The sequence below is a fragment of the Odontesthes bonariensis genome, chromosome 19 (genome assembly GCF_027942865.1).
Source record: "Odontesthes bonariensis isolate fOdoBon6 chromosome 19, fOdoBon6.hap1, whole genome shotgun sequence".
NCBI lineage: Eukaryota > Metazoa > Chordata > Actinopteri > Atheriniformes > Atherinopsidae > Odontesthes > Odontesthes bonariensis.
The window spans coordinates 13300910-13319058 of NC_134524.1; the positions used below are offsets into that span (position 1 = coordinate 13300910).

At 39.5% G+C, this 18149-nt stretch overlaps 1 protein-coding gene across 1 annotated transcript; it reads right to left on the reverse strand.

Annotated features, from left to right (window-relative positions):
• Positions 1–1789: 1789 nt before the first annotated feature.
• On the reverse strand, positions 1790–17449 carry synpo2a (synaptopodin 2a). Its single transcript, XM_075451045.1, has 4 exons — positions 17298–17449; positions 10790–10941; positions 8488–9290; positions 1790–6743 (listed from the first exon to the last, which is right to left on the reverse strand). The coding sequence occupies exons 1-4, from the start codon at positions 17403–17405 to the stop codon at positions 3043–3045; spliced, it is 4764 nt and encodes a 1587-aa protein (XP_075307160.1). The 5' UTR covers positions 17406–17449; the 3' UTR covers positions 1790–3042.
• Between the last annotated feature and the right edge of the window lie 700 nt (positions 17450–18149).

The window sequence follows — 18149 nt, forward strand, 5'->3', positions numbered from 1 at the left end:
ATGTTTATTTTAGTAAGGGCTCATTTTTGTTTGGCTGACTTGCAAATCGGCTTAGAAAACACAGACAACTAAGTAGCTCTTTGTAAAAATTATTTTTTTAAGTGCTGTATTTCATTATTTAAAATGAGCTGTTTTATTTTTTTGTGTATGAATATACAAATACATTTTAAAATTTAAAATACCAAGCAAAATAAATTAACTTCAGAAGCACTAAAGTTTATGCAACTTGTAATTCTTCAATATTATTCTAGAGTTAGTGATCTATTCCACAGTAAGCCTCTTTAACCCAGTGCTTTAGAATTCATCCAAACAGAGTGGTCTGAGCTCTTATTTCTTAGAACGACAGGCTCATGAGAGTTCATAAACAAGCCCCATTCGGCTTGTTTTCTCTGGATCTCGTTCTCTAGATAACAACAATATACTGGTGACTTCCAAATGTTTGATACCCAAGTTTTCCCTTACTTATCCAGAAAACCACAGCTTATATGGAGTTAAAAAAAAAAAAAACTGTGTTATTGATGGTCTCTTACTGTACAATTACAATGCGTTCTTTTGAGTACAGCATACACAGAAAGGGCAGTGCTGCCATCCTCTGGTGAGAGATGTGTACTATCAGCAGGTGAGAAAAAGATGGCAAAAAATGACAGATGAAAAGATGATGGAAAATGAAGTCGTATAAAAATCTATCAAGGGGGAGAAAATATTATGAAAACTCAAAAAGGTGTCTCTCGGGGTTGAAATAGCTGAATCCTATTCTTGATTTGGGCAGACTCTAAAAAAGTATAAGTAGATTAGTAGACAATCGGGTCATATTCTTGCTTATAAAACGATACAGCCATTATTTGTCTTTGTGCCCATTCTACTTAAATGATTCAATCTTAACATATTGCATGTAAGAAATGGGGTAGAGCAGGACTTAAGAGCTGACGTACATAATTGTACATCATGCACAGTGTCTGAGAGATGTTCAAAATACACAATGTTACAGCCTTGCTAATGTGGATTTACTATAAAGCTAAGTTTTTTTCTTTATGGCAACCAGTATATAATAACATGAGAATTATATACTGCTTCATGTATATAATTCATGTTGAAAATCTGTCTGGTCTTATGCTGATTAAAAGCTTGGTACAACATAGAATACAATACGGCACTAGATGACAAGAATTAAATACTCCTTATTATTTATCTATCATTTTATTACCTTGTTTATTCCTGTAAAGCACTTTGGCTGAATTCTGTTGTTTTTGAATGTGCGATATAAATATACTTGACCTTGACCCATAGTTTTTGTCATTTTCAGAAATCTTTTAAAGTGAATTTACAGCTGCCTGCCTGCGAGTCTGGATGTGGATCCTTAACTACATACAACTGTGGCAGCATGATGCAATGTGCAAATACATTTCAACAGCAGCCCGCTCATTTTACGTCCAGAATTACCCCATGAGATCACAGTGAAGTCCCCTGTCTAATAATATCCTTCGGATATGCATCATCAAGTAGTTGAATGTAGTAGCAGGAATGTGCTTCTCCAGCATTCATCTAAACTTGGCTATTGGGATAATGAGACAAATCTAGCTGATACTAAACAAGCTGTTTTTAGGGTACATATTATAGTTTGATAAACTGCTTAAAACTGAGTCTCCCTTTGTTTTTTGGTTGTTATAAACAACTGCATTAGTAGTACAGTCGAAAAAGTGGTGAAATTCAACAAGATGAACAGAAAAGAGAGTAAACATTGAAGCAAACTTAAAAGTATGCTCCGAAGAAAAATGAAAGGAAACCAAACAATGATAAAAGACAGTTTAATGGCACTGCAGTGATTCATACAGAAAGTGCACAAAGAAGAAAAACACAGCAAGAAAAAGGAAAAAGAAAAGAATATGAAGGAAAATAGCAGCCCTGTGCCACAAATGTATTTGTGGTCATTATTTTGCTGCTAACTCTTTCAGCATTTCTTCTTTGTATATAATTTATGATGTGTTCTTATTTATATATATATATATATATATATATATATATATATATATATATATATATATATATATATACAGATATATATAGATGCAAATATATATATATATAACAATGTCTGAAGATGCATGTACAAAAAAAACCATGACAAAGGTCTGAAAGCAACTTTCTTTGGCTTTGGTTGAAATCTAAGCCTACTCGGTGAGACTCAGAACTGATCCTCTCATGAGGCAGGTTGAAAATAGTATTGAATGTGATGCAACAGCTGGTGAAAGGCCTAAAATAAAACTAACCCACTTAGGTAGGTTCTATGGAAACGAAACTGGAGAAAAACACTAAAGGAAAAAAAACCTACATTGATAATCAAACATTTTATGTTTAACAAAGCCTTTGTTCATTATAACAAAGGAAATAGTTGTATTCTATGATCTGCAAGTGGCCTTAAACTCCAGAGTTGTTAAGTAATGTCTGAACTTAAAATCCCTGATATCGCAGACTTAGCCATATCATTACACCCCACAAACCCCACCCTTTTCTCACATATCCCTGTTACTTTGATTTTATTTTTTACTTTTTCCATCTATTTATTAGTTTATTATATAATTAGAACCATTTAGCATTACTTATTTTCAAAAGTAATGTTCTTTCTTTCACCATCTGATTTCTCCTTTTCTCTCAGCTTTTCTTTAATTCTATGCTGACCTTACCACTCCCCTACATTCATATACTGTCATCCTTTAATCATTTAAACTAATTGTTAATAAAAATCACAACTTTTTGCCATTTATACAAAAAGTTATTTTTACTTCTATGCATCTAACTTACATAGAACTTGGAACAACCTGTTCTTATTCTTACATTCCTAATGATGCCTTTCAAATTAGTTCTGAAAATGTGTAAACCATCAAGCTCTGCTTTACGGAAATAATAAGAGCAGGTGAGGTGAAGATAGTCGTTATAAAGGCAAGTGTACAATATGTGCTCAACATATTCCACTTGGCAGTGTATTACAAGAGCACAAACGCTCTGATCCAAGTACACAATAAGCCTTAAATGATTCTATGAGAATCACTCTTTTTCAACTGCAGTAGGTTTCCACACTTGAGCTGAGCTCTTGTTTGCTGTAAACTTAGGCTTAGGAGCAGCCATAGTACTGCCACCGGATACAGATTCAGGCTGAGCAGCCATGGGGAAACTGGGAGCAATGTAGCTTCTGGTAGGTTGAGGCTCGTAAGGTACAGAGGGAGATGCCAGATAGGGAGGGCTATTGGCTGGCTGGTAAGCAGCCTGTAGAGCCTGTTGATAGGTAGGGTTTAAAGACTGGGGGGCTTGGGGATGAAAAGCTGGTGGGACAGGTTGATGATACAATTGGTTGTATTCTTGTTGGTATGGACCACCTGGAGGCTGCTGATTAGGATAAGCATTAGCTTGAGCTTGCTGATAGTGGCCATCATGCATTACAGGCTGCATAGGCACCCCATAGGCTTGTTGGGGATATGGGGCACTAAATGGTCCAGTTTGCTGGATAGGGGCTACCTGTTCATATCTAATTGGTTGGTTATCAGTTGGCGGATTAGGTGGTGAACAACTAGGCTTTGGTGGAGGGGGTTTGACAGCCTCTGCTACTTGGCCAAAGATAAAGAGTGAGGAATCTAGCTGATAGGGTTGATGCTTCATAACATCTATAACATTGAGAGGCTTAGGGGCAGGCTTCTGTTTCCCTTGGTCTTTTTTCTTTGCTTTGGTTGAAGGACTACTCGAAGGAGGCTTCTTTGATGCTGCTAGGGGATAAGATGGAGACTGAATAGGGTTATATGCCAGTGGGGGTGGAGCACGTACATTGGAAGTATATTTCCATTCATTCGGTAAGGAAGCAGCTGGTGATGTTGACCGGCTTGCCTTGTTTGCTTCCACGGTCTCAGAGTCCACAACAAACTTCTCCATTCGAGACTGCCTCTTGGCGAACATGTCAGCTCCTTTTCCCTTGACGACTGGCATCTCATAAGCTGGACCGTGGGATGCTTTAGGATTTAAGATAGTGGCCATTGGGTTGATAGGTGAGGAAGCTCTTTGACCAACAGTGAAAGAGTTCATTCGCCGAGGTGGAGGAGGAGGAATCTGGTTTTGAGGAGCATTTTGTGGTGGATGCCAGGGTTTAGGAGATGGATGGGTGTTTACTATAGATGTGGAAACATTCACAGGTGTATGTTGTGACTGTGGTGTCCAGGTGCTGACAGATGTCTGAGGCTGTGCCTGAGTTGAAGGCCATGCATTTACTTGTTGTTGTGGTGGAGTGTTTGAAGTAGGCTGTTGCCAGTTTGACTGCTGTGTGGGCTGGGGTGGAGCTGCCTGAGCCCAAGGTGGTTCATGTTGAGCCTGATTTTGCTCCTGGTTCCAAGAAGTCATCTGGTTTTGACCATGCTCTGAAGGATGCTGAGCCCAAGAGGGTTGGGACTGAGCCTGGACAGGCACTGGTGCCCATGGGTTTAGATTAGCTTGAGGCTGTGCTTGTGTTTGTGGTTGTGCTACATGGCCCCAGGATGGCTGAGCTTGGGCTTGACCTTGTGAGGGGTCCCATGCATTAGGTTGTTGTTGAGGCTGAGCTGAGACCCACGGTGGTTGAGATTGACCTGGTGCTTGGGTCTGTGGCCACGATTGTTGCAAAGCTTGATGTTGTGGTTGCTGAACCCATGGTGGTTGTGGCTGGGATTCTGGCTGTACCTGTTGAACCCAAGGAGGTTGTACTTCGGATGTTTTCTGAGGTTGATGTACCCATGGCGGTTGCTGCTGAGAGCCCATTTGTGACTGCAGTGTCCACTGGCTTTGGGGTTTTGGCTGCACTGGTTGTTGGGCTTGACCCCAGGTAGGCTGTATTTGCTGTAGGTGTGGCTGTTCGTTCGAGTGTCCCCACGTTGGTTGAACCTGTGGTTGAGCCTGTGGTTGAGCCTGTGGTTGCTCTTGAGGCTTGGCCCAGGGTGGTTGAGCATGTCTCTGGACTTCTGCTTGCTCTTGAGGCTGACTCCAGGATGGCTGACTTTGAGGGGTCCAAGTATTTGTGTTGGGTTGAGGCTGTGCTTGGTTCTGAATAGGCTGATGTGTAACCCATGGTGGCTGTGAGGAGGACTGACTTGGAGGTGGTACTTGGGACTGCACCTGAGCTGTAGGCCATGAACTGGATACCTGCTGTTGAGCTTGTGTTTGTGCTGCACCCCAGGTGGTCATATGGGAGGACTCAGGCTGATGAGAAGAATACATCTGAACATTTGCCTCCTGAGCTGTCGCTTGAAGAGGCTGCTGTTGAGATTCTGGCTCCTGGAGAGTCCATGTGTGCTGTTCTGCTGTGTTGGTGTTCACAGGAGTCTCCTTTGGGGCAGGAGGGGGAGAAGGCTCAGAGGCAGGTGCAGACATTGGCTCTAGTTCTAAAGTGGGGGCAGTCTCTGCAGCAGGGGCTACAGCAGGTGTGGACAGGCTATTTTCAGCACACTGAGGCATGTCCTGGTTGGCTGCTTCTATCTGTGGTGACCAAGGAGGAGAGCTGGGATTGATAACAGGCTTTGGGGCAACTGGTGGAGGAATCTTAGGTTTAACTCGTTGAGACTGGAGGAAATTGCAAGCTTCAGCCCCAAGGCTAAGGTAGTCTTCCTCAGGTCCTGACTCAAAACCCAATTTTTTATCACTTCTGTTTAGGAGGTTTAGCAAAGCTGGGTTTGGGGATATTTTGGGGGCCTCTTTAAATGTGAACATAGGCTTGCCAGTATTTCTTCTCCTTGTATCCAACAGAATGCCTGTCTTAATTGCAGGAGTAGAAATCCGCTCATCACGGGAAGCTATCTGCTCCCCTTGACCCATAGAATCTTGATTGGTCCCACTCACTGCATGAGAATAAGGAGTTGCTGCTATGTTCTCTGTTGTGAAAGGCTTTGCGGTACGATTGTTGAAAGAACTCTGGATTTCATTGGTTTGGTGCTGTTCCATGCCATTGATGTTTGTAGAATAGTGCTGCATTTGCTGTTGTTGTTCTTGATGATATTCTTGCTGTGGCTGATACATTTGCTGTTGTTGGTATTGCCTTTGTTCATACTGCTGCTGCTGATACTGTTGATATTGTTGTTGTTGCTCATAGTATTGTTGTTCTTGATATTGCTGATATTGTTGTTGGCTTGGTTGGTGCATATTTACATCCATGTAAGCATGGCCTTCCATTGTAGATTGCATGTATGACTGTTCCATTACCTTTGTCTCAGTCTCCTGCACTGCTTCAACTGGCATCCCTTGGCGTCTCAGCTCGTCATGTTCAGCGGAAATCTCATCCATCCTGTGACGCCGTTGAGCAAACATTAGGACACCTTTCCCTTTAGTTTCAGGCAAACATTCCATCTCTCCTTGGTTGTTTAAGGTTCTCTCAATTTCAAGGAGACCCTTGTCCAGGTTAAAAGTTACTGCCCCTTTGCAACTTGTGGCATCAGTGAGAAGAGGCTTGTCTGCTTCAGAATCGATAGAAGCCAAAAAGGTAAATTCACCAGTTGTTATTTCTTGTTTGTCGTCTCTGTTTGACTCGTCTTCTTCGTCGCTGTACTCTGGTTTGTCTTCTCCCGTGCCGTAGCTCACAAGCGTGTATTTCTTGGCCCTCTGACGATGTTTCTTGAACATCAATATCCCCTTGTTATTGGGGTTTGGTGGTGCAGCCGTAAGAAGTAGAGCAATACGCTTACATTTGGACTTGGCCTCCTTCACCTGTTTCTCAGTCAGACTCTCGTTACGCCTGAGCCCTGTATAGAGGAGAAAAATAAAGTTCTGAGCTTAGAATGGGTTAAGAAAAGGGAAAAACATCGATTGAAAATTTTACAAACGTGTGTTTTTTAAGAATTTATCTTGAAGTTATGGCTACTATTACCTTTCAATAAAGTTAAAAACAATAAAATGTTCAATTTGCTTGAATAATGAAAGAAAAAAAATACTAAAAGAGCTTACTGCACCCCAGGCCTAAATGAATGAAGGTTTTGTTTGCACTTTTTATCTCTTTGAAAAATAAATCTAGGAAAAGTTTAAAGCGGTACTTGAAAACTGCATCTGCATCACTGATTGAAATTTAGTTATTGAAATTACTTCGAGTCATGAAAGCTTTTTTTGTCTCATGTATAATTTACTATTGAAATATTATTTTAGTCTCACACTCATTTGAAAAATTTCTCAAGGTGAAAGGGAATACATTTAAGTTCTGAAACAAGGACAACCCAGAAAGCAATTAATTTCAGCTCGTAACATGAGACTGATGATGACATTCTGTAAAACATAGGTTTAGAACTATATCTAGTGCTTACAGAAGGAGCGCAAACTTAGATGACAATAAACTATTATTACCACATGCACTGTCTTTGAACTTGCCCAAGCATGCAAAAGATTGTTAAAAAAGCAAATAACTGATGTCACCACATAAAAAATAATTGTGTATATTCTTAGACCATGAATATTTTCTTATTTATATGCATATAGCTATTTACTTAAACATTTGTGGTTCTATTAAACCAATGTGCTCATTCAGCTTCACATAAAACATCAACCAATAAAGCAGTAATGAAATTCTCTGACCCATGTCTAATATTCTCATTTGTTAACAGAGAATGCACAACATTAAATCAGTTATTTATTGCATTAAACTAGCCAGGAAAATGAGCTGAAAAAATAGCCCACATGCAATCAGTTTTACCAGGATCAGAGGGTGTTAAAAAGCCCTTATTTGTAAGCTGACAAGTTCTCCACTAAACAAAAAGTCTATCACATTTGTTGACACCTAAGACGACAACATACACCACGTGACAAAGACACTCTTAAACAATCCGATAATGCAAAGCTGTAGCAAAAAACACAAACAGGCTAACTTTTTAATATGTCTGCAGGACTAACCTTAAGGTGGAGGACAACGGGAGTGAGCAACAGGCTCACTTTTTCAGCTCACTTAAAGCACCCAGTTTGAAAGGATCAGGTAACAGTTTAGGGGAGCACATGCTGGTGTCTGTCAAAAGGCCACTTCTGCAGGCATCATCAGCGTGCTGGTGTTATATTTATGTCTTCCACACAGCTCAGAGGAACACCTCGGTATTCATATTCACTATCATGACAGTTTCAAATGGATAGTTTTAAGATGATTTATAAGGCGCAGCAGTCTCAAATATATGCTTAGTTCAATGTCTCTTTATCTAATTTGTTAGGTTGCTTTTTAGTTTTGTTGACTGTTCTATGTGCATTTAGAATCTCTCATAATTGTGGTTACGGCTGGCTGTATCTGCTTTCATTCAAAGAAATGGGAACCCTCCCCAAACTGCCGTAAGAGAAATACTATTTTGAGGGTTCCACACACACAGTACATCAGGCTTTGTAATGCACACATGTTGACAAATGTTGTTTAGTGCCACAAATATCTTTAAAGATATGTTGAGCCCACACACACAGAAAAACAATGCACACCATGATAATACTCACTGGGACAAACAGAAGTGGTTCATAGTTACTTACTAGAGTGCTTTGCCCGATGCTTGTTGGGTTTTTCTTGATCCCCCTCAGAATCAGAATCCTGCTCCTCAGCTGGTGTCCTCTCTACTGATGGAATTTCAAATGAGACAGTAAAAGACCTAGAAACAGCCTCGAAGTGCCCTCCTCCCTCCTCTCCTTCACTTTGGGATCCAACGCTTTCACTGACCCTAGGGCCACCCACAGTCAGGATGCCCCTCCCTGCGCCTGATGCTGCTGGTTGCTCCAAAATGAAATCCACTTGCCCCAGCATTGAGGGGGAGCCGACCACCACTCCATGCTGGCTGAGAGGCTGTCTGACAGGGCATGGCATGCAGTGCGATGTTGTGGTTGTGAGAATTGTCCCTACTGTTTCTCTGTTTGAGAGTTCCCCTTCAATCCCGTGAGCACTTCCAAGAGAGGTGCATCCCACATCATGCAAGGTTTGCTCAGACAGGGACACCTGGAGCTCCACGATATCCCTGGGGGAAAAGCACCGCTGCACTCCCCAATCATCTTCCTTAAAAACCAGTTCACCGCCTCCGCAGTCATCAGATGAGGGAACAGTAGGCTGAGTGGAAAGAGGCTGGGGTCTCTTTCCACTCAATTCCAATTCTTTGTCACTGTCCAGCTCCTCATAGCAGGTCTTACCTTGGCACTCAGACATATACAGCTCTCTAGGGGTTTGGGACCTGTGCTTTGGTGAGAAGATGTGAAGGGTAGTGCTTTCTAAAGCTTCGCCTGAAGAGGCTGTCTCGCCACAGTATGTCCCTTCAGATTCACAATCTTCAGGAGCGATGAAGTGGTATCTTTTAGAGAAGAGTGGAAAACAGCAATGAGTGATGGATATACGATATCATATTGTATGATACATTCTATTCTGTTTGCAAGGCACAGACAAATTTCTTTGGACATGTGCATTCAAAGATGAATAGAGTCTTTGAACACAATGGGAATTTTTTTCCTTGCAAACTATTCAAATTTATTTCTGTAATTTATTCCTTTCATTTTTTTTTGTTTTAAAGACTCAAGAATGTTCACACATATCTATTTTGAACATTGATGAACAATGCAATTTTAACCACTGAGAAAGTCTGCTAGACAATGGACTGAAGCCATTCTGTACTACATAAGCTGTCAAAGCAATCTGATAGATCTGATCTTCAAGCAGCAAGTTAATAAAAAGGTCAGGCCACTGAAGTGGAAAGTAATCGCATTTGAATATCGCTTTGTCTAATTTCCACTTTCAAGGTAAGCCCGAAAGAGCATTGCAGGATGTCATTATCTCACAGGAGTTATGCAGGAAGGCTAGATATAAAGACGAGTTATTATGCTCAAATGGGAAAAACTGTTGTATCTTTGTATGTTTTTAACAACCACAATTTGAGGTAATGGTTCTGTATGTGTGGGTTCTCTCCGGGTACTCCGGCTTCCTCCCACTGTCCAAAAACATGCATGTTAGGTTACTTGGTGTCTCTAAAATTGTCCCCAGGAGTGAGTGTGAGCATGTGTGTGGTTGTTTGTCTCGTTTGTCTCTGTGTGGCTCTGTGATGGACTGGTGACTTGTCCAGGGTGTACCCCGCCTCTCGCCCGATGACCCCTGGGATAGACTCCAGCCCCCCCGCGACCTGACCGATGGATTAAGCGGGTATAGAAAATGGATGCATGGATGGGTTCTGTATGCTTCTGTATAGTTTGTGCAGCCAAGTTTAGGAAAAGCAATATGCAAACATGACAACAAAATGGCAACAGACTTTTTTTTCACAGCAGGCATTTTGTCTTGTCACAGAAAAAAAAAACACAAGTGTAATTAGTAATTTTAGTGATGTTTAATATACCTGTGTATTTCCTCCCTTGACAGGTCAAAATGTCTGCTGTAAAACAAGGTCCATGCCAGTTGAATTACAGCTCAGCAGCTTTATTTGATATATACAAATCTGAAACACCTCAGCTAAACCAGCTGGAAAGCCAGCATGGCTGACACATTTCCTCATTAAAACACATACAGACATAGATGCACATGAATGGTGCAAAAGGGCACCGGTCATAAAAGAACATGACATCTAAATGCTAATATAATGGTGCCACTATCAGTTTGCAGTTCGCTTGCCTGAACACCAAGGATCTACAGTGCAGCATAATGTAATTATCTGTATATCCTCAAAGACATGCACTATTTCATAGTTTAAAACAAGGTTTAAAACAAATGACATTCCATGAGTATGACAATATGGCATATAAGAACAGTTAGAGTACAACGTTTTATTGTTACCACACAACTCAGCAGATGACTGACATGTAAAACTACCTTTTGAGAAGTAACTGCAGACACTCAATAGATACGTCAATGAGTGCAAACGCTTGTAAAAGGGTGAGATCAGCACATGGCTCCCCATTAATTGACACCACCTCATCACCATCCCGCACTGCAGCCAGGAAAGCTTGACCACCCTCCTCTACCTGTAGAGTATAAAATTGTAGAGAGAAAAAAGTCAGATCACATGGAGCTGTGCCACCATGGGTGAATACCCCTGTGAGAGGGGCAGCTTGGGTTAATAAGGTCCACAATAGCAGGTGACTCCAAGAAAAGGGAAAGATGCAAGCTCAGAAAAGAAAGAACAGCGACACAGGGGAGATGCCCCGAGGGGGAGAAATGTTGTCTAAAGATCAAACACACAAAGCCAAAAATCTAATTTTTCAAATGTCTGACATAACTAAGGTAAAAAAAAAAAGAAAAAAGAAACCAATAGGTAAGTAAAAACATTTTTAACTAAAAAGGAGGACTGGAGTATTTCAGCAATATTTTCAGTTATATAAAAAAATATTTTTACTCTGAGATAAATATGTTTTAAGATGCAACAAATCTAAGGACATGAGTGTCCAACACAAGTCAGATCGCAAATAATAACAATGTGGGTTTAATATAGCTTAAGCATAAATAAACAGAGGTTAGTTAAGGCTTAGTGTATTGTTGAGGGACTCCCTCCTTTGTTCTCTAGATTTTTTTAACTGCCAGTGCCCTTTGATGTTCAAGGCAGGCCAGAATGACAATCCATGCAGAGGGACTCACTTATATTTTATAGATATCAAATGAGCATAAATTGCATCAAATTATACAGTATGTAGTTTCTATAGGGTCAGCAATTTTCATAATTCATGCTACAGTGTTAAAAAGCTTACACTGTTTGTAAGATATTAGTTTGGTGTTGAGAAATAACAGTGTCCATTCCATCTTTAATTTCAACTGTGCTGCTGTGTATTATAGCTGTAGGCCAGCACAGCGCAGATCCATTTAAAGGTCACTTCTTTACTCGGTTAACCAGTGACTGATGATTTCATTTTCTTGTAATTGGTTCCTGCAGCATAATGGTTCATTAATAAGAGAATTTAATATATCCTATAAATTGTACACAAAAGGCCAATTATGCTAGGGGAATGAAATGTCTTTTTTGTTGTGAAAATATAGTAAATATCTGCCATTGAAGATGTTTACTAAATATTTGTACTAAATACTTCTCTGAATTATTTTGAGACTTGAAACCACTTGAAAATATGATTTCCAGTTTCATAATCTTGTCACTTTCTCCCCTTTAAGATATCAGATGAGGGAAAAATGCCCTAAAATAATCTAGAAAGCTCAATTTTCTTCAAGAGAATGAAATCACGTATCTTAAATTACAAAATGTCCCAGTTGATTCTCCTAAAAGATTTATCAATATGGCTACAGAGATTTGTCTGTGACATCAGAATCAATATAGTTTAATCACTGACACTAAATATGAGTAAGTGGCCATGGTAAGAGGAAATCAATGATTGTCTGTAGTCAAGAGGCAGCAATATGAGTTCTTCTGTCACACTGCCATTTTTCAGTTTTCTGTAAAAATTATACCAAAGGTATAAAGCATCAGAGCCACTTTCTAAACTGTACAATAACTCACAGTTCAGATTTTAGAACTAAAAGTAGCCATGGTATCTATGTATATATTTCCCTGTTTATTTAAACAATACATCACGCAAAAATGTAAGTTAACCTTCCTAAATATGCTACTGTCACATGGAAAGTAAAAGACAAAATCTATGGAAAAGTGCCTATGATAGGAAACAATACAGCAAATAGCTCCTTCTAATCACAAGTGAACCTGTGGAAGTACACAAAGTGAATAGCTGCAGAAAATCTCAATTTTCCTAATATTCCTGGGATCGCTGCACTAAAATCGAAAAAAAACCCAGAACTTTACACATCACATAAACTTTATCTAAATGCTGTACATGCTGTAAAGCGCTCTGGAAACTTGTAGTGAAAACAGTTTGTCACTAGATGGTGTTGCAAATACATTTTTTTATCTACAAAGAAGAGAGATAGTACCTAACATGTATAATGGCCCAAACATTCAAAGATAGAAATCCCAAAAGACAAAGCTGTTTTGTGCTCCAGCTGCAGAGCAGATTAAAAAAAACCGTGCCCTTTTAAAACCATGTATAAGATTTTCCATTGCTTTTGGTTTTTGTCATCAATTTTCCTTCTTGATTTACACTACAGTCAAATAACAACTCTTCACAATCACAACTTTTGCAAACACTATGTGCGATAAATGTGACTCTCAATCTAACATAAGCAACATCCAGGACAATTAAAGGAGTCTACTTTGCTTTATACACAAAGTATTTCATGAGCTGGTAACTTTTGTATTACAACCCCCCCCCAACACACACACACACACACACACACACACACACTATCCTTGCTCCAGTTTTTAAGAGTTACGAGTGTGTAAACAAGCCCAATAAGGCAGTCAGTGTGCCTGTCTATCGGGACTCACACCTCATTGCAGGGAGCACGGATTTGTCTGGAATGTCTCATCTACAAATCCATACTCCAAAAAAGGAGGGGAAATGTTCATTGTCAACTCAAACATACACAGTAAGGTAATGTGAAAAGGAGACACAATTCACTGTCTTAGTCCTGTTTAAAATGTGCTAAACTTGTAAAGAGGAGGCTGGTGTATTCACATGTAATTGTCCCGAAGAGGATAGCAGGTACACGCTGTTAAATATGCCACAGTAAATCATAAAAGATGTTTTTCAAAAGTGTTTTTCTCCCCAAAATATGATTCAAGCTATGAAGTTTGTGTGTGTGTGTGGGGGGGCGGATTTCAGATAATCCATTTAACGGGCTAATACTGCAACAGAAAATTGCAGGAACTATTAGACTGCATGGTGTTGCTGCGTAGCTCAAGGCAGTTCCTGTCTTTCACAGCTTTGAGCAATCATGTTTTTACACTTTTGGAAAGTATTTTCTAGCTGCCTTGCAGGGAACACACATGTGGGAAGATTTAATGTCTTCATTCACTCATTGTTCTTATGTTGTTATAGCACTTAAATAGTTTTTCCACTGGCAGGCCAGAAACTGCTGATACAGACATGTAATGTTAAACATGGATACCCATGTTGATACTTGTGGCACTATAGAGCAACTTTCATGAATGGACTCCCCCTTTGTTTGCATGACGTTTCACATAATTTCCCTTCAACTTTGCACCGCTGGCCAGTAACCACAATGCAACAACAAATGCAGAAGAGCAGAAGATTTCAATTGTTAGAATATTTCAAAATACGGCATTCATGACTAAATGCCTGCAGCACTTTAAGAAAAAAACAAAACACCACTGCACTTCAGAACAATATCTTTTTCTACCATCATCAGTGACGTCCTATCAAAGTTAAACCTAGCTTCATTGTGGGTGGCACTAACCACCAGCAGCAGCAGAGTTTTTACAACTAGGACCACTGCAACTCCAATATCCAGTTAAAACTGCTGGAGCTTTGGCCTGAATTTGTTTAGATGCTATGAAACAAAAAAGCAGAAAGCAAGTACAACTAAAATCTGAGGTCTCTTGTCTCTACTTGTACTTAAAAAAAAAAAGGATTATTTGCTAAAACATGCATTGCCTTAACTCTCAGTTTAGAAGTAGTTGTAGAGCACATAGAGAAACACTACTAAATGACTGAGGCAATGGCATTTGGTCGATTGCTTGACAGCTTAATAAGATTCCCATGGTGGGCTATTAGGGCTGAAACATCAGCAACAAGAGGCCTCTATGGCTCTGTAAATGTTATAATAATCCTGGAAAAGAGGATAATTCACCCAAGCTTTTAATTTGATTTCATGGAATGGGGATTATTTAACATTTTATATACTCACGAAAGTTCTCCAAACCTAGAAACTTTGCAGACTTGCATTAAAGGTAAAATCGCTTTGTTATTCAGTGTTCCATATCTGACCTGATGTATGTTGACATTCTAAATACCAAGATGGAATACCTCAGTAATTAGGCCAAAATCTGTCACAGGTTGGTTGGTGTAATAACTTTCTCTTTAGGAGTATCTATCAAGTATTAATATTCTCCACGTTTACTGAGATAGTGACACCACAAAGTACATCTGAAGGACTGTTGTGGGAAAGTTCAAACTTGTATTCTGCTGTTTCTGTTGCTTTAAAACTAAAGTGACCTAATCAGTTTCATATCCAGGCCAGGCCTCCAAATAAGAAGAAAAACAAACCTCCCTTATATGGAGAGAACCTTTTAAGCGTGGATACCCCGTGCCCTCTCACTGTACTGCCTGTCAGTGCACTGAACAATCACTTTCTCACAAGAAACACAAAACTGATTTCACAACATTCAACAGAAGCTTTATAAAAAAGAAATTAAAAAAAGGCATTCTATCAGAGTAGAGCCTCGAAACTGAAGAGTTTGTGTCATGATGTTGGTATGTTTATTTCTTTAACTTTTAACTAACAGACCTGGCCCTTTCCACAAGAAGAGTTTGAAGGTATGTTAAAAGTTATGCCTTCCAGATGAGGTTGACAGAAACCCCCAGATGTCCAAGATGGAGGCAAATGCATCACATGTGACTACTTCACTTTAATAAGCCCAAACTTAAAAACAATGTATTTGAAGGACTCTTATGCAACACACGAGAACATTTTAGAGGCTGGAATACGTTAAAATCCACATTTCGGTCTAAAATTAGACTGTGACGTTTCACAAGATAATTAAAACTTGAGCAGGCATTAGAAGTAGGGGGCATTCCTCTGCATGGGGGCCTGGAAAAACTGGCTGTAGTTGTTGTTTTTGGCACAGCATTTTGCAAGATAGTGTGCAGCACTGTGAGCTGTATTTGTTGATGTGCATGAATTAGCTTTGATTAGATTTTGAATTTAGCTCATCTCTGAGAGTTTGTCTTTAAGTTCTTGAGTTTATACATTTCAATAAATCTTGCGGAACTATCATCAACTTTTTCAGAACGTAGAGTTTTCATTCTGATATCATCTAGGTCTAATATGAACTTAATGGTTCAGGGGCCTAAATTAAAGAGAAAGGGGTTGTTGCACGATGAGAAAGGTGCAAATAAAATATATAATCACACAGAAATTACAATAGGAGTAAATTATTAACTTCCTGATCGTTGGAATCGCACTTTATTGGAAAAAGGTTGAGCATATGTCACTGAATTGATCGATTGATGCTTTTAGAGTCAGTGAAGCTTTCTTCTAGTGTAGCTTTGATGTCCCTGGAATGCAGTTTAAGAAAAACATTTACATGTTCAGGATTTGGATGACAAGTTGACAAGGGATCTGTGCAGTGTGCGTGTTTGTGAGCATGCATTACGACACCATATATAGTGTCAGCAGCTTTTAAAAGTAAAAGCACCTGGCTTTACTGATTTCAGTGATTAAAATTCAATAGCTTGAAGTAGCCCTTTCCTTATTTCCACTGATTTTTGTCTGATTTTTCATTCGACTATTTTACACATACAAGACCAAAGTCGCACCTTTCAGGAAAACGTGGCGTATGTGATTCATCCAGCAAAGATCATTAGCTCTATCTTATATTGTAAACAAATTCACACATTCAAAAAGTTGATCCATAAGTGTTATGACAATAGCCTCCTTCAAAATGTAAGGCACCTGGAAGGTCATATTGTGATGAACTTTATAGACATGAAAAACTGACGTGCAAGTAATAAGCAACACTGGAGTGTAGTTTTTTTATTATTATTATTATTAATAATGTCTTAAAAACCACCTCAGTGTGTAAAACAATGCCTTTTATACAGAAAAGTGTCTTTACCAGTGGGCACAAGCACAGATAAAAACCTCCACCTACAACTTTTATTGCCCCATTATCAAGCTTAACAAATGCTATGTATTGCAAAACTTTTAAATTTGCCTACCCTCCTTCAGTCATTTGAATGTTCTTTTCAGAGATATCTGCAGGATCATGTTTTAGTTTCAGCTGGACCTGGATGACTTTTTGTTTGCTTTCATTAGCACTCAGGCATCATGCACATACTTTTCCCCTACTCAGATAAAGAAATATTCTAAAAAATGTTTTGCTTTTAGGCTGAAGCCCCTGAAACCGATGACAGATCACATTGCCCTGAGCTTCAAAAACTCTCTTAGCCTTGACCATATAAGGGTGCTGAGGAATCTCTCACCAAAACACGGCCAACCACTCAAAAATGCAGCCACATGCACCACTCTAAATAAATTCTCTCCAGCCATAGACTTAAGCTTTTTGAAAATGTCTTTTGATCAATTTTACAATTCCCAACACAATTAGGGTTATATTTGACACTTATGAGTCAGAGTGGATAATTAGCAGGATCAACAAAAACAGTTAGCTTATAAAACTTTCAAAAGTCTTAGACTCATCGCTGAAGACTAACATAATCTGAAATTAATAGATAGATAGATGGATAGATAGATAGATAGATAGATAGATAGATAGATAGATAGATAGATAGATAGATACCTGGGATACGAGAAAAGGTCTGTAAGTGTCCCCCTCTCCCTCTTCTAAGGTGAATCCCCAGGGTGCACCACCACGCAGGGTTATGCAGATGTAATCCCCGGTGCCCATGCTGCGCACAGCTCCTCAGCCAAACTTCCACAGTGCGCTCATCGAACTGTCAGCCAGAGCAGCAGCACTTTACAAAAACCACCTCAACCACACCACTGTGTAATCCCCATCATTCCCCGAGTCCAGCCCGCTTTTTAAAACGTCACGGCGCACGGACCCGCCTGGAGGCGGCGAAAGCAAGTGGTGCTCTGGAAGTCTTGTGATTTATGAAATACACCTATTCAATAAAAAAATCATCTAATAAACAGCCTGGAGAATAATAACAATTTCATGACAAGTCGCATTCTACCTCTGAGGATATAAGAAGTGTTGACCTACAACTAATTTATACATTCTCTAATTTTAATACAATATTCCACATTTCTTTCCCTTCATGTTTTAATTTCAGAACACATGCACAGACAAAAAAAGGAAACACTTTCTTAACTGTGTATAAATGCAAAAGTAAATTCCTCTTCCATTCTGTCAGGTCTCCAAATTTCATTGACATGGCAATACTTAAGTAGTAAAAGTTTCATATTGTTTGCGCACTTTAGCTACTGTGCTGCTTTACTTTAACGTCTACCGAAATAAGAGCACTTCTTAATATGGTTTTCCTCTATTTTGTCTGATGTTAAACTCTTCATATCGATTCTGATATGGCCTGAAGCTCCTTATCGTAGCTGGTAACATGTTGTTATGGTCAGTGCTCAGGTGACGACAATACGCAAACAGGGACCCTTCACGCTCACAACTCCTGTGCTG